Source organism: Chionomys nivalis, chromosome 7 (genome assembly GCF_950005125.1).
Source record: "Chionomys nivalis chromosome 7, mChiNiv1.1, whole genome shotgun sequence".
Classification (NCBI taxonomy): Eukaryota; Metazoa; Chordata; class Mammalia; order Rodentia; family Cricetidae; genus Chionomys; species Chionomys nivalis.
In genome coordinates, this window is record NC_080092.1 from 32,038,390 (window position 1) to 32,061,139 (window position 22,750).

The window sequence follows — 22,750 nt, forward strand, 5'->3', positions numbered from 1 at the left end:
CATGTATTGAGGGAAGACCAAGGACAGTGGGAGAGCCACCCTGCAGGCGGGACAGTGTATTCCGGAGTCAGTGTTTGGGGAGAAGAGCTTGTGGTGGTTGGCAAAAGCATGAGGGGAAAGGGAGGAAGCAGAGTTGGGCAGGTGAGTGAGCCTATATCACAGAGCGCCTGGAAGGGCAGCTGCAGGAGGCAGTGATTTTTAACTACACTGGCAAGAACTCCAACTTAAGCAGGTGTATCTAACAGGTAAGTCTGCAGCATGGCTCAGGCAGAGCATCCAGGAGCTCCAGCACTGTTCTTTGGAAGGTGTTTGCTTTCAGACAGACCTGGTAGTACAGGCCCATGATCTCAGCTGCTCAGCAAGCTAAGGCAAGGGGATCATAAGTTCAAGGCCTGCCTGTACTACAGAGTGCGTGTACAAAGTCAGCTCGGGCAACTTAGAAGACCCTGTCTCAAAATGAAAAGTAACAAAGGGGGATGATAGCTCAGTGGTAGAGCCCTGGGGTAGTATGCACAAGGGTTCACTCCCAGCTCTTTCCCCCCAAAAAGAGTGTGCCTGCTTTCCCAGATCCTCACAGTGACAGGATGAACTCAACGACATTGAGCTCACAGTCCCCAAAGCCCAGTCAATAGGACCCCAGGGGAACAATAGCTTCCAAGTATCAAGGAAGATCTGGGATTGTTCCTGAACCCCTAGCCTGGATCAGGATCCTACCTGAGCCAGGCTTTGTGGCCAGTAGCTTTGGTGACTACTGGGGACTTGGAAAAACAACTTTTCGTGTGCATGGTGGCTCACCCCCATAGTGCCAACACTAAATGAGTCTGAAGCAGCAGGAGGGTGCTGAGAGCTACAGCCAGCCTGAACTATAAAAATGAGAGTGAGAGAAGCAGCTTTTATGGAGGGGTTTTCCAAGAAGAGAGGTTCTGCAGAAACAGACAGTAAGGAAGAAACAGTTCCTGGGGGAGGAACCGAGGGGCTGTAAGAAAATGGAGAATGAATGCTGGGCTGTGAAGTAAGGGACACTGGCAACTTCACACGATGTGGACAGTGAGAGACAGAGTCCTTCAGCCTGCCCAGGGAGTCAGTGGGCTCCAGCAAAAGTTACCCCAACTGTTTCTCGCCATTGCAGGCAGGCATGCCCCGGACACTGAGTGCCTCCGACATGGTCACCCCGGGCAGCCTCAGCCCACCTCCCACAGAATCCACAGAAGGCGAGCAGGCTGGACAGCCCCTCCTAGATGGAGCTCCATCTTCAGCCTCTCTGGACACCCTGATTCAGCACCTGGTGCCTACAGCCGATTACTACCCCGAGGTAAATGAGCCGCCTTGGGGGAGGGGTGGCGGGGAGAGCAGGGGGCAGCTGACAGACTGGAAATGGACCGGAAATGGCCTGTGCCGGGGGAGTTGGGGCAGGCTGGCGACACACTCTCTGTGCCCTGATGAGCTCGTGTGTTATCCTCACCAGAAAGCCTACATCTTCACTTTCCTGCTGAGCTCGCGTCTCTTCATCGAGCCCCGGGAGCTCCTGGCTCGGGTGTGCCACCTGTGCATAGAGCAGGAACAGCTGGACAAGCCGGTGCTGGACAAGGTGAGGAGCTGGGCAGGCCAGGGAGCACCTGAGTGCATCCGTATCCCGTATCCCGGGGCGTGACATCACAGGGTCAGCCTCTCTGGGAGGAAGTGGTTGCTCTGCCCTCTGGAAAAAGGAGCCTATTAAGTTACCCGAGGTCCAGGACCTGCAAGGATAGACACCTTTACACCTGTGCCATTTCCCAAAGTCTGGTGAGATCTTCTTAAAGCTAGTGATGTGTCCCCAGAGCCTAGTTTATGGGGCCCTTACCCCCTGTGGCCTGGGATGGCCCCATGCCTCTGCTGGGCTCCTATTTCTGTAGGAGAAGGATGGCTTCTCCAAGCCATGGTTCCTCAGACTCTTTCCCTTCTCCCTGACCTGGTCCTGTGAATTATGATTTTCTTCACCTGTGTCGGTCTGGCTTTTGGGTAGTGTGGCAGAAACTCAACTTCAACTGACCCAAGAAAAGGGACTTGGCTGATGCATGTAACTGCCTTCTCTTTGAGGGGCCCAAATCACAGAACTAGGACATGGTCATCCTCACTGGGATGCTCTGCCCTGATTCCATCTGGGACTAAGGGCTCACCTACTGCTGGCAGATTCTCGGGCATGGTGGTAGGTGGCCTCCTTTGCCAAGGAGACCTTCTAACCTTCCAATCTCCTGGAAAGACCTTTAAAGGTAAAAGGTTGAGATTTCATTGGTCTGCCTTAGGTCATATGCTCATCTGTGTGCCGGACATCACACACGATAAATTAGAATGCGAGGATCTGATTGGCCAGAACTCATATAGTTCCATCTTTGAGCTGGGCCTGAGCCTCTGGTAAAAGAGAGGGAGTCCCATGGAAAACTAAGATACCTTAACTCCCAGAAAGGGAGAGGCCAAGGATGCTCCAGATAGGCAGAGCATGCTCAGTGGGGCCCTGACAACTCCTCGCAGCACCCCGCCAAATGGCCCCTTTCTCTGCTCTGCCTTGCAGGCCCGAGTCCGGAAGTTTGGTGCCAAATTGCTCCAGTTGTTGGCCGAGTGGACAGAAACCTTCCCACGGGACTTTGAAGAGGAGTCCACCATCGGACACCTGACAGACGTGGTGGGCCGCATCGCCCCGTGTGACGAGGTGGGCCAGCCAGGGTGGACGTCACTTCCCCTTCCTGTGTCTTTCTATCCAGGTCCTGAGCTGTTTTAGTCTCCTCTGGGCTCTTCTCTCCTCACATTGCAGAGTACAGCACCTCAATGGGCCCTCTGGAGCCCACGGAGGAACCAGGCCCTACATAGCTAAGAGGGAATCCCGGACCCTGTTTAGGCCCAGTATCTCTAACTCTCCCTTCCGTCCTGGCAATGATGTTAGGTAGTGAGTAGGACCCACCAATGGGCTCAGATGGACTGGTTGCCCGGCAGTGACCCTCTGACCCACTAAGCCACCTGCAAAGTCCCATATCCAGGGACCTGTGCCACAGAGGCCCCCCTTCCACTGCCCCACTCCCCATGCAGGGTCAAACTGGCTGTCGGTACTTGTGGCCAAGGACCTGTCATTTGGGGGCAGGAGAAGAGCTCTACAGATGAACCCCAAGAGCACCCGAGAAAGCCGACTCCCCCAACTGCCTACTGCTGACCTGCCAGCTCCCGGGATGACTCCTTGGCTCATGAGGCATGGAGTCATCTCTATGTGTGACATTCGCCACAGGCTAACACACTTGGGTCTATTCTGGGTTACTGGCCAAAACTCTTCCAATATGTGGATGTCTCTTATGCTAGGCCGATGGCATCTCTGTTTAGAAGTAGTGTCTCTGGGGCTGATGTGACTCAGGGGTGGTTAAGAGCAGAAGGACTAAGGTCAGTTCATCTACACCAAGCAGCTCACAACTTACCTGTAACTCAAGCTCCAGAGGACTGAAACCCTATCCTGGCCTTTGAGGACACCTCCACTGAAGTGTATACCCCCCACACAAACAAACACGCAGGCACCTATTTTTTTATTTTAAAAATATTTTTTAAATAAATATGATCTCTGAAGGAGATACGATGGATTTCCCCTCGTGGGTAGAAGAGGATGCCCCTGCAGGAACCTCTTGTTCCAGCCCCCAGCCCAGAGCATAATCCAAAGCGGCCGTTGTGCTGAGCTCCATGTGGAGCAGGTTTGTCCCTGCCGCGTTCGTGGGGTACGTGCTGCATGCCCAGAACTGGGCTGGGCTCTCGTGACAGAGATGGCATGTCCTGTCCCTTCCAGCATCATTCTAGCTGGGGCCCTGTGAGAGAAGTCACTCTGAAGAAGGTAGCACTGCTAGAGGCTGAGGCAGGAGCATGAGACTGGTTGGGAAGACCTTTCTGAGCTGGGCGGGCTCAAGGAGCAGGATGGTTCCCACTGGAGCCAGTAAGAGGTCAATGCTCCAGGCAGGGCCTGTCCCTTGCCTTCCCTTCCTTCTCTCTCTCCTTCCCTGGGTTGCCTTCCCCACTCTGCCCTTCAGCCACGTTAGCCGGAGATGTTCTACCCAAAGTATTTCCTTAGCTCCCACCTGTAATCCTGAAACCTTCTCCCAACTGGCATTCACTTTGGCCCCAACTACCACAAGTCCAACGAAGGGTCTTTTTGTCAGGTCCCAGGTCCCAGCGTGTTTGCTGGCACCTGGCCTTGTCCACAGAGGCACACGCACGCACATGCACACGTACGCGTGTACACACACACATGCACACGTACACATGCTCACACACTCGTCCTAGAGCCTGCAGCTGTGGTTGAGTTTGGGGTGTGGGTATTTAGGCCTGAGCACCTTCTCCCCTCGCCCTGCCCTAGACCTACGGGAACAGGATGCATCAGCTCCTGCAGACTCTGCACCAGAAATTGGCATCTCTTGGCCAGGGGCCAGAAGGCCTGGTAGGGGCTGACAAGCCCATCTCGTACAGGACCAAGCCACCAGCCTCCATCCACAGGGAGCTCCTAGGTGTTTGCAGTGACCCCTACACGCTGGCCCAGCAACTGACCCATGTGGAGCTGGTGAGTGGGACCCAGGGAAGGGAGCAATTGCAAACAGCCAATGCTGCTCCCAGCCTGTCTTTCCTGATCTCAGGTGAACCCAGGGATCTAGGCTCAGGGACCAGGGGCATCTGCAGAGGACCCCGGAGCAGTCCCTCGGCATTCTTGGGGGCGGCAAGGAGGTCTAGAAGTGCCAACATCATAGTCTAGGCTGAGGACAGTGGAATTGGGTTCAAACTCTATTATGATGTCATTCACTGTGTGTTCTTCTCAGGCCAAAGGAATTTCCCATTGGGGCCCTACATGCCTGGGGGTGGGGGGCAGGGGAGGCTGCCCTTTCCAGAGCAACAGCTAAGCCCTCCTTCGTGCCCGGAAAAGGGAATGAGCTGACCTTGCCCCAAACACACGGGTTTCTGTGTAGGTGCAGAGGCCAAAGGGCCCCCGAGAGAAGCAATGAAGGGAAGTGGGCACTTCCTGCCGCATTTGCTGCCTCCCCGGCGTTTACCCCCTCCCCACACCTTCCCTCTCTTCTGACTCTTCTCCCTTCCCGTGCAGGAGCGACTAAGACACATTGGACCCGAGGAGTTTGTCCAGGCTTTTGTGAACAAGGACCCCCTGGAGGGCACAAAGGTAAAAGGTTCTTGGAAGAGCCTCGACAATGTTGGCCTCCACCTAATGGTGACCATGCCAGGGCGTGGGGAGTGAGCGGGTAGGGGGTGGGGGTGGAGAGGGTGTAGTGGGGGGTGTTTGATATGGATGGATCTCACCGGCATCAACTAGGGGAGCCTTGATGATGCTCAGAATGGAATGGAGGGCCCCTGGCCACCCTACCCAGGGTTTTCCAGCTCAGATGGCAACAGCACCGAGTCCCAGGGAGCCCATGAGACTTACTGGGTGAACCCCATCAGATCACTCATTCAGCCAGGCGTGTTCGTTAAACCTGCTATCACTTTGAGTCTAGCTCCTACACTGGGTAGAGATCAGATACAGGGTGCATCTTGCATGTCGTAGGACCTGCGGGTCCTCCCTGTGCATTTCGGCGGGCGCCGGTGCCCTCCAGCGGCCACTGACGGAAGTGCCGGCTGGTGCCCCGTGCGTGAAAAAATTGGCCACCTCGAGAAGATTGGGCACGTTGAACCATGCCAGGATTTAGAGCTAGTTCTTAGCTCCTAGAGGCCCAACCACTGGTGTAGGGCGTCCAACCAAAAGGCTAGATTCAGCCAGAACTGGAAGCATCCTCCAAGGCCCATCTAACAAAAGGAGTGCAAGTTAAGTGCTATAGTGTGTGATTGCGTCTTTTGCCCTCTGAGAGAGGCAAGGAGCATAAGTTAGACATACTGTGCCTCTGGAAGGAAAACAGGGTGCTGTTGGTAAAGATCACATGACTTTACAAGACCAAGGAGCAACGTAAACGTATGTCCTCAGGTCGGGGGCTGGAGGTCAAGGGCAGAGCCCTTTCCTCCGCTTCAGGAAACCCTAGGTTCCATCCCAGAGCCAATCTCCTGGGGGAGGGGCTTTAACGGGTATGTAGTTGAGAATTTGAAATTCGTGTGAGATATTTGTCCATATACTTGTTAGATATCGCAAGTGCTGATTTTTAAACGCTCATTGTAACATGAGATCCAAAAATCTATCCTGGAGCTTTCCGTGTACTGTGACACTCACTGGACTCTCAGACACCTTGACTATGTGATTATGCGCATATCGGCCCCTTGAGAAAACCCGGAGATGCTGTGTGAAGCAGATCTCCCTACTGCTGGGGGAAGAAAAGCTGTGAAAACCTAGAGGCTGTCATGCTCACAGAGATGGACAAGGGTTTTGTTAAGTTCCAAGTTTCTCTTGAAAGCTTGAACTTCATTATTGGCTGCAAATGCTATGAACTGTTCTCTTGGAGGTGACAAGCTTCTCATCCATTATCAAGGCAAGGTCAGCCAAACGCTGCTCTGACTAACGAGAGTTTCTCTGTCGTTCAAGTCAAAATAGTATTCAGTGAAAACCGGCTTGAGGCCAATCAGGTGCTCCCCATTAAGACAACAGTAAGGTTTTTTCGTATATCAATTTTGTAACTGACAGTACTAAATAGAACTTTGTTTTAGGTGTTTGGCATTGAACCTAGAGCCTTGTCCATGCTAGGCGAGTATTCTACCCCTGAGCCATCACGTGGATGCTGGGAGCCCCCAGCAAGTGCTCTTTACCACTGAGCCATCCCTCCAGCCCCTGAAACAGTATTCGTTTCTTTTTTTGTGGCAGCCATAAAATAGGAACCCCTCAGGTTACTTAATGCAGGGGACACCCCCCACACACACCGATTTTGCTTATAGCACCAACTTGCGCGCATACACACACACACTACTACAATGACAAGCAGGGGTGTTGAGGGAAGAGAGCCTTCTTTTCCTGAGTTTAGAAGGAATGCCTTTAGCAGGTCATACCTGAGTGTGTTTGCTGTTAGGTTATTTCCTGAGGTCTTGAAAGGAGCCTTGCTTCTTAGTTTGTCAAGAGGTCCGTCCTGCGTGGTTGTTCGGTTCTGTTGGATTCTTTCTCTGGCTTTATTACTCTGCACAGACTACAGGCATTAGAGGCAGTCTCGGATTCACCGATATGCATCAGCATCGCATTCAGGAAAAGCATCTAACACCTCCTCTTGGGGGACTTTGTCCAAGAGTGAGCCCAGTTTGAATTCTCTGTTCCTCTCCATGTGCCCTCTGTCTCTGTGTAGCTTATGATTCTGAGCTGTCTGTAATCTGTCTGTCAGATGAGTCTGATACTGAGCCTGCCTGAATCTGTCCCTAACAAAGGACTTCGTTTTCCTTTATTAAGGCATCTCATGAGGGAGGACTGATGGGCACTTTACAGAAATCTCTAACAGAGTTTCACAAGGGATGAGTCTACCCATTCCAACTGACGCAGACAGCAAACGGTTCTGCAAGCAGACTGTCTCCATGCTGTCTTGAGCATTTGTGGCAGATACTTTATCGCATAGAGTCTCTTTTGTCCTGTCTTCTATTTCCGGCCAATGATTGTCATAGCACACATGCAAACACACATGCATTGCTCCGGGCCAGGGGCCTGGAAGGATACATAATTGAAGATTAAAGCTAAGCTATGGATTAGCTGAGGCTGCAAACGCTGATTCTGTGGAGAATCCGAGGCAAGTGCGGATGTTTTTTCATCGTTCTCTTAGAGGCAGGTTGAACAAACTGAGTACATAGCAGAATATCGGACACTCTTACGTGACCTCAAGGTATATCAAAATCTTGGCTGTAAGGTCTAGCAAATTTCCTGTCTCTGAGATGTAAGAAATATTTTCACAATGATGCATTGCCACAAAACTCACATGTTGCGTCTCCCCTAAACTGTGAAGTGGTTGTTTTTATTAGTTTTTTTAAATCAATGTTGAATCCACCTTACATTTCTGAAATAAGCAGAACAGGGATAAGATAAACCCTTATCTCTTCCGTGCATCCCTGGGCCCTGTGTGCTGTTTTGTTTAGAGCATCTACCACTGTTAACCATGAGTAAGACTGACTGGTACTTTTCTTCCTGATACTATTGTTGGCTGCTCTTTCTCTTTTCTCTGTTATGTATAAAAGACTGGAACTGCCTATTGCTGGAGCATTACTCAGCATTTGCCAGGAACACGTCCAAGTCTGATGTGTTCTTAAAGAAACTTGGTCCTCCAAAAAATAGTCAAGAGTTTTCTTGTTAGATTGTTTCTTAGTTTATTCTTATTATTTAGTGACAATAAGACTGTTTAGATTTTCTCTTTATCCTTTCCCCACCCCCACAAAGGGGTACTGAGGATCGAACCTAGGGCCTTCTATTTCCTGGGCAGGCACTCTACCATTGAGCTACACTCCCGAACCTCCTTTGTGCTTTTTTTTCTTCTTTTTATTGTGTGACAGGCTCACTAACTAGTTTAGTCAGATCTTGAACTTAGGATCCCCCTGCCTCAGTCTCCTGGGTAGCTGGTCCCCTCTTTTCTCTTTCCTCTTAAGTTGTTCCATAGCTTCTGGCAATGTTACGGGATTCAACCATTTCCCGTCCGTTTTTTGCTTACTAATAACTGTTCTCCTAAATTTCTTCACAACCACATTGACATCTCTTTAATATTCTTTGTGATTTATCTCGCTGTTTCTTCGTCAATATAACAATCACATCAGTGGGATTACAAGTGAGCGTCACCAAACTTGGCTTTTTTGTGGTTCTGGTCATCAGACTCGGGAAACCAAGTCATCTCGCCAGCCCTTCCTCCACACTTTGAAGACATGTTACTTGGCACAACCATGTTTACATTCATGACATTGTCCCAACAGATTGGACCTCTTATTGTGTGGTTGCCCTTTAATTGCTTCTACAAACCTTCTCCCTCAGAATAGTTTTTGCCTTAAAACCTGTCCAGATATTACAGTTATTTCTGTACTCCCAATGGGGTTCTATCCTGATAAGCCCACCATAAAGTTGAAAAAAATCTTAGTTGAGCCAGAAAGATTGGGATCAGATCCTTTGAATAGCTATGTGACATTTATCAAATGTATAATTTCCTATTTCTTTTTTACTTATATCCTTGACTTAGAAAATGGCAAGAAATGGAATTTGATTGTAATTGCTGATCTGCAAGTGTTTGTCCTCATCAACTGCTGTGGCATTTGTCATTCTCTTCCTTGATCTCCCGATTTATTTCTCTCTCCTTTCTTTTCGTCTCTTTCTGTCTGCCTCCTCTGTTAATTGAAAATTACCCTGGTAGTTTTAACATACACATTTCTTTGTTTGCTTTTGTTTGTTTGTTGTTGTTGTTTTGAGACAGGGTTTCTCTGTGTAGTCCTGGATGTTCTGGAACTCGCTCTGTAGACCAGGCTGACTTCAACTCAGAGATCTGCCTACCTCTGCCTCCCAACTGCTGGGATTAAAGGTCACACCACCACTGCTGGTTCAACATACACATTTCTTTATCTTAAGTTTAATCATTTTAACAATAGCACACACATGCACACACATATATGATATATATATACACATATATAATTCATAGACCATTCAGCATAAATTGAAATTGTTTTCCCCCAGACATTTTATGACTCAGGAAAAGGTTAAAATGAAAATCTATAGCTATAGGTATGCACATACATACATACTACACACATACATACTACACACATTCGTAGAGTTGATTCTGCTATTCCCAGTCATTATGTGAATGCCAACACAGACATCAAGTTAGCAGTCCTAAATCACTGCTCCTGGGGGGAAAATGCAACAACATTAGGCTCCGGCAGACTTCTCAACACTACATGCAATCAACACATAGTTGTGGTTATGTGTGCATGTTTAAAGACACTTATCTACTGTGCATCCCTGTTTAACCCTGAGCTCAGGGCAAATGGCCAGGCCAACTTGTGCCTGGGTCTGAGCCGTAGCTCTGAAGTAGTATACTTGCCTGTCATGCGCAAGGCCAACACCACAGAAAGGAAATATCTATCAGTATGTATATCTAATCTACCTACTTGTATGTCTCTCCCTCTGTCTGTCTGTTCACCTGTCTATCCGTATATCTGTCTATCTAACTCTGTATGTCACAGATAAATGAAGGCCCCTTAGAACCTATTTTCTGTGCAGGACACACCTTAACCTTGTGTTCTTAGGAATGAAACACATCACTTCAGTATTATTCTTGGGATCCTTTCAAAACACTGAAACTGTCCTCCAAAGAAAACACAACAATAGAAGAGAGACCAAACAAAGGCAGGGGAAAGGATCCTTGCTCACAGCACGAGCAGGAACAAGACACAGCAGCTTCGTTTAGTCCAGTCTTAGCTGGAAATGCTTATGTAAGTTGAGGGGCTCAAAAGTTTTGCCTTTCTGTCCCTGCACGCCAGTGAATGGGAAAGCAATGCAGGCTGCTGGAATGACAGAAACAATTAAGCAGTGCACAAATTTATAAATACAGACTCTATGGTTAATAAATATCGATTATATGTGTGTACCAGTAAATTCTGAATTACAGCCTCATTAATTCATATATTTGTACTTCATCTGGTGCTGTGGATGGAACCAAGGCCGCCCACATTGGTGATGGTAGGAACCAGTCTAGAGCCGCCAACCCTTAGGAAGCAGACCAGGAAGTTACACATCGGGTCACTGTGTTTCTGGCTGACTCTGAGACCGTCACAGAGTCTGGGTTCTCCCTTATTGCTATAATCTGATTCTGCACTCTGAAAACTCACCAACAAGGAGATTCAGCCCACATGTCTTTCCTAGCCCCGCTTCAACGACAAGACAAACAATGTAGAGGCCTATGTGAAGTGGTTCAACCGGCTGTGCTATCTCGTAGCGACTGAAATCTGCATGGTGAGTAGCTGCTTGGCCCTGCCTGCCAGTCACAGGCTACCTGGGGGTTAGAAGGATGTACTGAACCCCAACCTCCCAAGCCCAGGGCATGACCGACCACCCTGCCCAACCAGGGAATCTCAGGGTGACTCCACCAGCCCAGGCTGCAGAGAAAGTCGGATTGGTTGTTGAGGAATGAGGGCAGCCCACTGTGCGCCTCAGTCTAGGCCTGTCTGCCTTGGGCCGCTGGGTTGTGTAGCTTGCTTGGGGCTTGGGGGCAAAAAAAAAAATGGTCTAACCTTTAAGAACTAGAAAATTGCAAATTGAAAGTCCAGGCCAACAGTGAGACTGGAAATAAATCTATTCCTAAGTCCTTTGTTTTATTTGACACCAAGCCCCTATTGCTTTTGACTAGTGTCTTCTGAGGCTGTGTATGCTATTGTTAGTGCTGTTAGTGAACGACATTTGCAGGAGAAAAGCAGGTTATCCCTACAGGTTTCACAGTGTGTAACAGCCTTGCTTTGAATGCTTATTCAGTGTTCCGAAGGATATGAACGATTTCACCCAAGCCATCAGTCTCCAGGGCACCTTTTATCTGTCATTTTTTTGAATATAGAAAATGATGAACCATAATTCTTAAAAAAAAAAAAAAACAACTGAATTGCAAAACAACTCTAGGCCAGTGACTGCTTCTATCAGCAGGAAGTTTTGGCATCCTGGTGTTGGCCATGCCCTGCCTGGCATCTTCGTTTCCTTTATACCAAGGGTAGTGTCCTCTAAGGTGAAGTGCAAGAGGAGAGACTGCCTAGTTCAGTTGGGCTCACTGGGACAGAGGTCAAGGGTCAATGCCCACTAGGGGTCTGCACTTGAGAGAGGGACAGAGCTGTCAGGCGTGTGCGAAGCTGCTCTGTGGTGTCCACGTGGGGTGAGAGGTCAGCCTTTCTCTAAACCTCACCTGACTCTGTCACTGTCGTCAGTGAGTGTGTTTCCTTTTGAAGGGCAGGACTAGATCTCGGGTGGGCAGCTCTCTGCAGCGGAGACCACTCCTCAGAGGGACTTTGGTGGCACAAATCCAGACGTGTCACAGTATACTTCTTGGTGGCCAGAGAGACCAAAACTGTGTGGATGGACAAGCAGGGTCCACCTGAGTTATACTGGCCTGGCCCCATTCCCATAGCCATATTGCTGGCTCGGCGGCTAAGCCAGGGTTTACCTGTGTGGAGGCTGGACAGAGCGCAGCTGGACACTCAGGAACCCTCCTGGGATGACCCAGGGACAGTTTGATTCTGACCAACCTGAAAGGTAGAGTTCCAAGCACTGGTCCCCGAGGTGACTTTTCATAGTGGCGTAGTTTTCTGACAGAAAGCAATAAAGGGACAGCACAGAAAGCAATGGCGGGGGGTGGAGGGGACAGCATAAACAGCAGGCCCCAGGCTTGCTCTTTGGCCCTCACTGAGGAGAGAGCAAATTCCATGGTGGGGGGAAAAGGAAATGGCAGTACTTCTGTCTTTCATGAGAACTAAAACCTCAAGGGGGCACCATCCCAAAGACGCCCCTCAGCCCCTTCAGGGCACCTGTGCCCCACAGGAGCGTCATGGGGTAACATCTGACCTCACACTTTGGAGGCGTGTGCTGGCTCAGCCACAAAGGGTCCTGAGACCCTGGGCCTTGGACTTATCCACAGTGAAGTGGGCTTTGAGAAGGGCAGGAGGAGGCTGCTTGAATGTGGTGTTTGAGCAGGAAGGAGTGGGGACGCGTGCCCACTGAAGCTCTGGTCCTGTCCCCAGCCAGCCAAGAAGAAGCAGAGAGCGCAAGTGATTGAGTTCTTCATTGACGTGGCCCGCGAGTGCTTCAACATTGGCAACTTCAACTCCCTCATGGCCATTATCTGTGAGTGAGCTTGCCCAGACCTGAAGTAGCCTGTATGAGGACCATGGGAGAGGTTAAAGTGGGCACTACCAGCAGGTGGGGTGCATGTCAAGGTCTTCTCCACAGTGGGTGGTTGTGGGCCACATCCCTGCCCACATCAGAGAATGATGGAGGTGATCCATTTGAAGCAGGGTTTGCCCCCAAGGGTGCATTTGAAGCGTTCGTCAGTATACACCTTAAGACAGAGACCAAAATGGGTCTTAGTGATGCCATGGTGTGGCCTGTGTAGTTGGGACAGGGTCAAAGTTACCTGACAACCTCGGTATAATGAATGCCAGCCTGTACCCACTCAGCCACCCTTCAGCCACACTCAGGGCACACTCTGGGAACAAAGGGGACTGTCCAGGCTGGAGGGGCCCTCCCAACTCTGTACTCCTTCTTCTAGCCGGCATGAACATGAGCCCTGTCTCCAGGCTGAAGAAGACTTGGGCCAAAGTGAAAACAGCCAAGTTCTTCATCCTAGAGGTAAACAGGGTTTCTACCCTAAGGGGTGTGGCCAGCCTGTCCCTGAGTATAGCTGCCCACATGCCCCGTCTCCTCCCAGCACCAGATGGACCCCACGGGGAATTTCTGCAACTATAGGACAGCCCTGCGTGGGGCAGCTCACCGCTCGCTGACTGCTCACAGCAGCAGAGAGAAGGTAAGGAAGAGACCGTCGAAGGTCAGAAGTGTCCATCTTCATAGCCCCTTCCTTCTCCGGCCATGGTATTGACTGGATAAGACTGTATGAGTCTTATTAATCAGCTTTCTGTCACTGTAACCGAATAGCTGACACAACCAACTTATAAACCATTTGACTGATGGTTTCGATGGTTTCAGTCCATGATTGGAGGACTTTGTTGCTGTGGGCCTTTTATGGGAAAGACACATGATAAGAATTAAATTTCTCACTTGATGGTAGGGGAGCCAAGGAGGAGAAAGAACTCAAGGTCTCATAGTCCTTTCAAAGGCATATATCTCTTGCTAACTAAACTCTACCTCCTAATGTTTCCACATCCTCCCACGAACACCTCCCTGGGAAGCAAGCCATAGCCATATGAGCCTTTGGAAAATACAGGATCCAAACTGTAGCAATCAGGAACCTGGAGGACCAAATCACCTGGCCCAGTCTCTGTCCTAGTAAGCCTGTCCCATCCCAGGAGCCAGGATGTTAGAAAGCCAGACAGCAAGGCAGGGATCTCTCTCCACTGAGCATCTATGCATGTGGGCTCCATGCCTCCCGTCTCGCCACTTAACTCTGATGGGCTTCAGCATTCCCATCTGCCAGATTGGAAGACTGAGTCCCTGAGAGGATTCTTCACTGTACAGTTGTACTGCGAGGCCACGACAGAGCCAGGTATCCAGCCCCGTCTTGCAACTGTGACCATCGCAGCCTTATTATAGTCCATAGACTGCTCCCCTGTTCCCAGGACACGGGTGGCGCTGTGTGTCATTGGCAGAGGTCCTGGCTCACAGCTCAGGAGTTGGACTGTAGGGTGAATATGTAGAAGCTGGGCTGAACTCCGATTGGAGAAGTCGCTTGCCACGGTGGAGCTCTGCATGGTTTTTCTCCCACCCATGCTGAGGCTGGGTGGCCGGGGGGGCAGGTGGACAAGCTAGGACTTCATGTGCCTATGCTCCGAGCCCTCTTCTAGCTCTGGGCTGCTGGGGCGGGGCCTGCACTTTTACGTTGATCTGCACCCTCTCCCTTCCAGATTGTCATCCCCTTCTTCAGCCTGCTGATCAAAGACATCTACTTCCTCAACGAGGGCTGTGCCAACCGCCTTCCCAACGGGCATGTCAACTTCGAGGTGGGTCCGCAGGCCTTCAGTGATGCCAACGAAGAAGATAAGCTGCTAAAAGTCCCAGCATGAATAAGGGGGGAAGCTGAAGAGATGCCTCAGAGAAGTACTTGTGGTGTGCTTTCCTGAGGAGCTGAGCATCATCCCCGGAACCCTTGTGAAGAAAAGCTGAGTTTGTTAGAACGTGTTCATAATCCTAGACCCAGAAGGAGGAGAAAGGTGGATCTCTGGGGCTCTCTGGCCAGTCGGTCTAGCCTAGTTAGCTCGCTCTAGGCCGGTGAGAGACTGTCTTAAAAAGCAAGGTTATCCTCTGGCCTCTGCTTGACCACATGCACCTGTAGTCATACAAACACACACACACACACATACAGACAAAAGTTGCCATCATGGAACTGCTAACCCTCAAATCACTGGATTAATGGGGGGCTTTAGTGAAGACAGAATGCAGCAATCTACATCTCAGAGTGGGATTATCTGAGCCCCCTAACATCACCCAGAGCGAGAGGCCGAGGCTCAGGCACATGCCAACCAGCACTCTGGGCTAAATGTACACAGGGTACAGCATCATTTTGATCCTTGAAGAGCGCCAGGCTGAAGAGAAAGCCAGCAATGTAGACCTATGGGGTCAGCTGGGCAGGTCCCCAAAAGAAGGGACCCGGAATGGAGTTCTGAAGCAGAAACCACAGAGGCAGAAGCGAAGAGAGATGTCTGCTCCCTCAGCTCACTGGGCTCATCAAATGTCCCCTCCTCCAGGAAGCCCCCAGTACCTCTCAGGTGGAAAGGAGTCACACAGCAGGCAGGGCATCGGACACTCGCTCAGAACTGGACTTCCTGAGTGGCTCAGGAGAGCCCATCCGCATCCCTGCGTGGTCTGTGGGCTCTGCAAACAGAGCCTGCAGGGCATGAAGTAGTAGGACCTTCCGATCTGTGGGAGGAAAGAGGCTCTTGTCCTGCAGGAAGGTCAGCAAATGACCTTCGGTGGTCACCTGATGCCCATGCAGCCTTTGGCTCCAAGAGGCATAAATCCTGGACCTGTTACTGACTCTATATGAGTGATTCTCAACCTTTGGGGGTCAAATGACCTTTTCACAGGGGTTGCCTAAGACCTCAGAAAACACAGATATTTACATTACATTTTTTTTATTTTTTGGTTTTGGGGGTTTCTTGAGATAGGGTTTCTCTGTGTTGCCCTGGCTGTTCTGGAACTTGCTTTGTAGACCAGGCTAGCCTCAAACTCACAGAGAGTTGGGATTAAAGGCCTACCCCGCCACTGTCACCTGGCTACACTGCAATTCTCAACAGTAACAAACTTACAGTTATAAAGTAGAATAAAAATAACCTTATGGGCGTGTGTCACCACATGCGGAGCTGTATCAAAGGGTCTCAGCATTAGGAAGGCCGCTGCTGCTCTATTGAAAGCTCATCCCCTCCCTCTGTAAAATGGGCCACAACTATGGTCAGACAGAGGTCTTGGAGGCTGTCAAAAACTCTGTGCATGTCTCCTGCTCTTGAGGACCACAGCACAAGCCTGGGCTCTTTGCTGGTGTCTACACCAATCTCAGGTGACCCACAGGCCTGGTTGTCCCAAAGCTGGCAGAGTCAGGGGACTGTCCAACCCAGCATGTGGTCCCAGGCTCTTGTCTAGAGGCCAGGAGGATGAGACAGCAGGGCCCAGGGGCTTGGGATGGGCTTTTCCTGGTGATGATCCTGACATAACCGGGAGTAGGGACTCCGTCATTTCCTCGTTGAATTTGTCTCTAGAATCAGAGCTGAGGAAGACTATGAAACACCCACTCATGTGACCACACACTGAGGGAGCAGGTGTGGGAGGGGGCGCGCTAGACCCCGCCACTAGGGCTGATTGAGGAATGACACAGGGCAGGTTCTCTGCTCCGGGCTTGACTTTGGGCTGTGTCCTGTTTTCTTTGCTACGGGATGGGAGAATGAGAGAGGATTTCTTTTGGCTTATAGTTCTGTAGGGATGAGAGTCCATCATTGAAGGGAAGGAGTGGAGGAAAGAGCAGGAAGCTGCCTGACCACATTGCATCTGCATTCCGGAAGTGGACCCCAAACAGAAAGTGGGGCCAGGCTGTAAACCATCAAAGGCCACCAGCAGGGCCCTACTGTCCCCCAGCAAATCTCCACCTCCCAAAGGTCCCGTAACCTTCCAACAGCGCCACCAACTGGGAAAGAAGTGCTCAAACACATCAGCCTACAGGAAGCACTTCAGTCTAACGACAGCCGGCTGCTCTGTTTAAAACCTTGCTGAAAGTTAGCATACTTGGAATATTTAAACACATATGCAGCTAGCCCTCTGTTTCCATGAGTTCTGCATTGGAGAATGGAAAATATTTCATATTTACATCTGTCCTGAAGGAGTACAGACTGTTTCGCTTGTCACCGTTCCCGGGACAATGCACACAGAAGCCATCTGCATAGCATCTACATTGTGTTAGGTGTGAGGAGCAACCTGGAAATGGTTTAACAGCCGGCAACAGGAGGTGTATCTGCTTCATGGAAATACTACACCATCTTAAAGAAGGGATCGGAGCCTCTGTGGATTTGGGTATCTCAGTTGGGGTGAGGGGATCCTAGAATCAATGGCTTGTGCATATTAAAAGATGATTTTATTTTTTTTTAAAAAAATACAGGTAAAAGAATTTCCTTAGGGCTGTTGAGATGGCTCAGTGGATGTAGGTACTCGCTGCCTGACATCCTGAGTTCCATCCCTAGGACAGAACTGACTCCGGCGAGTTGTCCTCTGACCTCCACATATGAACACATACGCCTACACATATACATACATGCACAATAAATACATGTCATAAGATTTTTAAGACCTCACCTGGTTGCAGAGATAGCTCAGCAGTTAAGAACATGTACTGATCATCCACAAGCCCCCAGTTTGGTTCCCAACACTGTGTCACTCACAGATGACTGGGGCTCCGACTTCAGGGATTCCACCATCCTCTTCTGGCCTCTGTGGGCACCGGCAATCATGTACACATGTCCACATATTTACATATAAAAATAACATAAATCGCTTTACTTAAATTTTATTGAAATATTTTTACTGAACTAGAACCCTATAAGTCAACAAGTATCTGACACACACACCTTAATCCAAGCACTCTGGAGGCAGAGGCAGGCGGATCTCTGTGAGTTTGAGGCCAGCCTGATGTATGTAGGTAGTTCCAGGCCATCAGGGCATAGTGAGACATTGGCTCAAAAAGCTGTGGGCCAATGGCTGCTACCACCCATCTAAGGTGACAGGGGTCATGGATTGCTAAGAGGAATGAAGGAGACATGGCAAGGTGGCTCTCACAGAACCAGCATCCTTCTCCTGTCACCTGTGGCCCCATGTTCCTTTGCAGATCCACAAGATCACATAAGGGTGATGAAGCCAAGGCAAGCCACTCACTTTGCTCCATTCTGTGTGTCTGTAAACCCTGCAGAAATTTCTGGAACTGGCAAAACAGGTTGGAGAGTTCATCACCTGGAAACAAGTGGAATGTCCTTTTGAGCAAGATCCCAGCATCACCCATTACCTGCACACTGCCCCCATCTTCAGCGAGGACGGTAAGGCAGCCCCATGGCCTCAGCATCCAGGCAGTAGGACTGTCCAGCCTTTAGTCGGTCACCATGCTGGGAACTCAACTCTGGGCAGAGACACAGTTCAAGCCTGCTGGCCCCAAGCAGAGCTGGTTAGACATTCTCTTGTCTAACCAACGCCCAGGTGCCTCCTAAGGAGCACAAGACAAACCCAACAGGTCGCAGGCTAGGACCTCAAGGACCACTGAGTCCAGAGTCCTCTCTGAGCACAGAGCGGTCACTGTTAAGCTTTCCAACCACGCCCGCTGCCATGAGAAGCCTAAGGAACACGGCTGCCTTTTCGTGGTGTCAGAATTCCATACAAAATGGAAGAACTAGAGTAGGGCCTAGGTGCATTTCAACATCACCCTCCCTGGTTTTCCTCATTAATAACATGGGAGTGAGGATAAGATCTGGGACTCACGCCAGGAGAGTGGAGTTATGGGTCTCTCCGTGGATGGTGGGTGGTGTATGGGGCACATGTGTGAGGGTAGCATGGGATACACACCAACATGAGACATTGATGTCTGGAAACTACTGAGCCCAAGGCCTCACACATCACCAGGCAAATGTCCTGTTCCTGGGCTCTGTCCCCAGGCCTCTTTTTCATTTTGAGGCAAGGTCTCACTAAGTTGCCTGGGATGGCTTTGAACTCATTTTGTAGCCCAGGCAAATCTGACCTTGTGATCTTCCTCCCTTGGCCTCCAGAGCAGCTGGGGTTGCAGGCCCGTGGTGCCAGGTCTGGCTTGTTGAATGTACAGATTTGGCAGTAGTGGTTTTGTTTTTCAGAAGTTTATTGGGACATAACCGTGTCATAACAAGCAGCGTCACATCCCAGGAAGTGTCAGTATAGACAGAGAAATCTTGGTTTGGGGTTTGTTGGTTTCGCTTTTTGTGGTTAGCTATATTTGTTTTGTTTTGTTTGTTGAGGTAGAATCTCACTGTGTAGCTCAGGTTAGCCTAGAACTTATGTAACCCAGATAGCTCCAAACTCACACTTGGGTCCCCCAGGGTTGGGATTTCAGGCAAGGACCAGCATGCCCAACTGCAAAGAGTTTGTTGTGAAACTGAGTACTGGTGACATCTTATGACTAAGAAACTGCAGAGTCCTGGGCATTGGCTCATTCTAGATAAATGCTATCCATGCTTACAGAGAAACAAAACCCCATATATCAGTGTCTATAAGTTTCCTTTGTTACAACCTCAAGCTGAAAACAATCCTGGTGATACACCCGTGCTTTAGACAAACAGGATCCATGCCATTGATACCTGCCATCTCATGGATGAGTCTCCAGTCTCAAAAAGATTAAATATCTATCTATCTATCTATCTATCTATCTATCTATCTATCTATCTATCTATGTAATATAGATGACTTTATTTATATAACATTTTTAAATTATTAAAAGAAGGAAATGGAGAATATATTAGTAATTGTCAGAAATTAGAAGTAGGGGTGGGGTCGTTGGGGGTGTGGCTTGGTGATAGATTTGCTGCCTTGGGTTCAGTCCCCAAATCAAAGAAAGAAAGGAAGGAAGGAAGGAAAGAGGGAAGGAAGGAAGGAAGGAAGGAAGGAAGGAAGGAAGGAAGGAAGGAAGGAAGGAAGGAGAGGTGAGGGAGAAGATGGGGAAGGGGAGGATAAAAGAAAGAGAAAGTGTGGGGCCATGAAGGATGTGGGTGTGACTCTAAAGGGTACCTTTGCCCATGGTGCTTTAGTTGTTATGGAAATGTCCTGTGTCTAAACTCTGCCAATGTCAGTGTCCTGATTATGGTACATACTGTACCAGGGTACCTCAATTCATGATGGAATGACACCCCAGTAAACCCATCCTGAGTTGGAAATACCATAAGTCAGAAACACATCTCTAGTACCCTAGCTTATGGACCATCACGGCTTAGTGCAGCCTGCTATAAACATGTTTAGAAAGCTTCTCTTACAGTATCGCATGGCCCTCTAACACAAAGACAACTATTCTTGGTTTTGGGCATTTGTTTTTGTTTTTTTTTATTGAAAATAAAATTTCTGCCTCCTCCCAGCCTCCCATTTCCCTCCCCCCTCCTCCCACTCCTCTCTCCCTCCCCCCACTCCTCTCCCCCTCCCTCTCCAGTCCGAAGAGCAGTCAGGGTTCCCCCCTCCATCCAGGTCTAGGAAGGTGAACATCCAAACTGACTAGGCTTCCACAAAGCCAGAACATGTAGTAGGATCAAAACCCAGTGCCATGTCCTTGGCTTCTCATTAGCCCTCCTTGTCCGCCATGTTCAGAGAGTCCGGTTTTATCCCATGCTTTTTCAGTCCCAGTCCAGCTGGCCTTGATGATCTCCTAATAGATCAGCCCCACTGTCTCAGTGGGCAGTCCTGACTTCCTTGCTCATGTTCTCCCTCCTTCTGCTCCTCATTGGGACCTTGGGAGCTCATTCCGGTGCTCCAATGTGGGTCTCTGTCTCTATCTCCATCCAGGGAATTTGTTTTATTATTTTTTTAAGACAGGGTCTCACTATGTAGTCCTAGCTGCTATGAAACTTTCTATGTAGACTAGGCTGGCCTTGAACTCACAGAGATCTGACTGCCTCTGCCCCCTGAGTGCTGGGCTCTCATGCCTTGCCTAACGTAAAACAGATTATATCACTACGTGTGGAATAGTTCATGTTGTTTATTGAATAAGATGCACTGTATGTATTGGAGTCACATGACTGATGGGGGTGTGGCTGCAGCTCACAGAGGGGAGCACACTTCCTATTGCTGGCCAAGGCAAAAATCCAAATTCAATACAGATTGTGTTTTCTGCTACATGTGTCACCTTATAGCATCCTGAGCAGGAAAATCTTGTCCATTAAACTATCATAAGTGAAGGACACGCTCTGTATTATAGTTTTGCATGTGGGTACTGTGGGCGAAACTGGGTAGAGGGACCATGGGATCTCCGCATGCTGTTTCTTAAAACTGTCTATGAGCAATGACCTCCAAAGGAGAAGTTTAAATCACAAACAAAAAGCAGATCAAGTTCTGGGTAAACAAAGAGTTACGGTCACTTGCCATAATTGCCTAATTTCACTTCCGTTTTGGTTTAGGTCTGTATTTGGCTTCCTACGAGAGTGAGAGCCCAGAGAACCAAACAGAAAAGGAGAGGTGGAGGTCTCTAAGGTGGGTCTGTGTGCAGGACGGGGCACGCGACATGGCTGGAGGGAGACAGCTGCTACTTGGGGCCAGGACAGGCCTGAGGGAGGGAAGAGGAACACGCCAGGAACAGAGACATCAGAGCAGAACTCAAGGGCTCTGGCCAATGCAAGGCGGCTGAGCCAAGGACCCCTCGTTGGGGTCGTTGCACTTCTATGGGGCAGTCGGGATGTATCTCCCGGGGCCAGGAACTCCTGGTCCGTGTTTCCATGCCTGAAAATAGCACACATGCATGTGCACTCCCACCCCACCCCATCCACACTGTCTCCAGCTTGTTCAGCTTGTTCACACAGCCCGTTGGAAGTCAAAGAGAAGCATCTGCCACGCCCTCTCTGGCCACCTCTGCTATGCTGAGAAGGTGCCCTATGGTGGACACAGGGAGGGGTTTCACTTCATTCTCCCGTGTGTCTGAATCTGCAGATCTTCTATTCTGGGGAAGACATGAGCAGTCCTGAGGCGGAGGAAGAGGAAGAGGAAGCAATGGAGCTGACGCAGCCCATCCCAACCTCATCGCAGATGGCCCAATGGGTGGAGGTTGACACAAAACCTCACTACTTTGCAAATCAGTCCCTGTGACCTGGCACCTGCCACAATGGCCACATTGGCACAGGCAACCTTTTCTGGGATCTCAGCCCTGGCTGACCTGACAGGGCCTCCAAGAGCATGGGTGACATGCTTGGGGCAAACTTTGCCTTCGTGACCGAGTGGGTCACATACTCAGTCTGTCCATTCTGGACAGGGACACAGCGCTACTGCTATGAGCTGGGTGACCGCAATCACGTGATCTTGTTGAGTGACCTGTGCTGTGGAGATCACCGCCACCATGTGTCACCAGGTGACTCGGGAGCCTCTGGAACTGCAGCAGGCATGAGGTGTGCTCGCACCAGCTCGGAGCCCACTCTGGCCCCTGGCGTTCTGCTGACGGACCCCTGTCCTGTCCCTCCCAGTGGACTTGTTCCTGCGGTCACCCATCTCCTTCTGCATCCTGCTGGTATCAGGATAGCCTTCCGGCGGCAGCGGTGAACCCAGTCAGTAAGACAAACGGGAGGCACGGAGTTGGCAATGTGTATATCGTGACCTTCCGCCTAGCTCCCTTGTAAACGTTAGAATTGGAGTAAACACGTTTATACGCCTATCCTGCACATGAGTGTCTGTCGTGTGTCTCTGATCCTTAGATCCAAGAAGAGCGTCAGTGGAGTACAATGCAGGGATCCCAGATGGCCCCTGGGATCGTATGTTTCAATATGCTTTCCGAATAGGATGTGGGGCTGAGAGACTGCTCTCTCAGTCACGTACAAACGTGAGGCCTGGGGTTTGGATTCCAGCACCTGTGAAAAAAAAAAGTAAGGTGGAAAACTCCATCCCCATCTGCTGGCCGCATAGACAACTTCAAGGGCCCCTGAGGGG

At 49.9% G+C, this 22,750-nt stretch overlaps 1 protein-coding gene across 1 annotated transcript in view; it reads left to right on the forward strand.

The window, feature by feature from the left end:
• Positions 1 to 22,467, forward strand: part of Rasgef1c (RasGEF domain family member 1C) — a 67,680-nt gene extending 45,213 nt beyond the window's left edge. The window contains exons 2-14 of the mRNA XM_057775305.1: positions 1,130 to 1,312; positions 1,466 to 1,588; positions 2,549 to 2,686; positions 4,361 to 4,561; positions 5,096 to 5,170; positions 10,799 to 10,888; positions 12,655 to 12,757; positions 13,182 to 13,261; positions 13,341 to 13,436; positions 14,491 to 14,586; positions 18,033 to 18,156; positions 21,238 to 21,310; positions 21,764 to 22,467. Coding sequence (XP_057631288.1) covers positions 1,136 to 1,312; positions 1,466 to 1,588; positions 2,549 to 2,686; positions 4,361 to 4,561; positions 5,096 to 5,170; positions 10,799 to 10,888; positions 12,655 to 12,757; positions 13,182 to 13,261; positions 13,341 to 13,436; positions 14,491 to 14,586; positions 18,033 to 18,156; positions 21,238 to 21,310; positions 21,764 to 21,788 — 1,401 coding nt within the window. The 5' untranslated portion in view covers positions 1,130 to 1,135 and the 3' untranslated portion in view covers positions 21,789 to 22,467. The remainder of the gene's footprint in view (positions 1 to 1,129; positions 1,313 to 1,465; positions 1,589 to 2,548; positions 2,687 to 4,360; positions 4,562 to 5,095; positions 5,171 to 10,798; positions 10,889 to 12,654; positions 12,758 to 13,181; positions 13,262 to 13,340; positions 13,437 to 14,490; positions 14,587 to 18,032; positions 18,157 to 21,237; positions 21,311 to 21,763) is intronic.
• Positions 22,468 to 22,750: the final 283 nt, after the last annotated feature.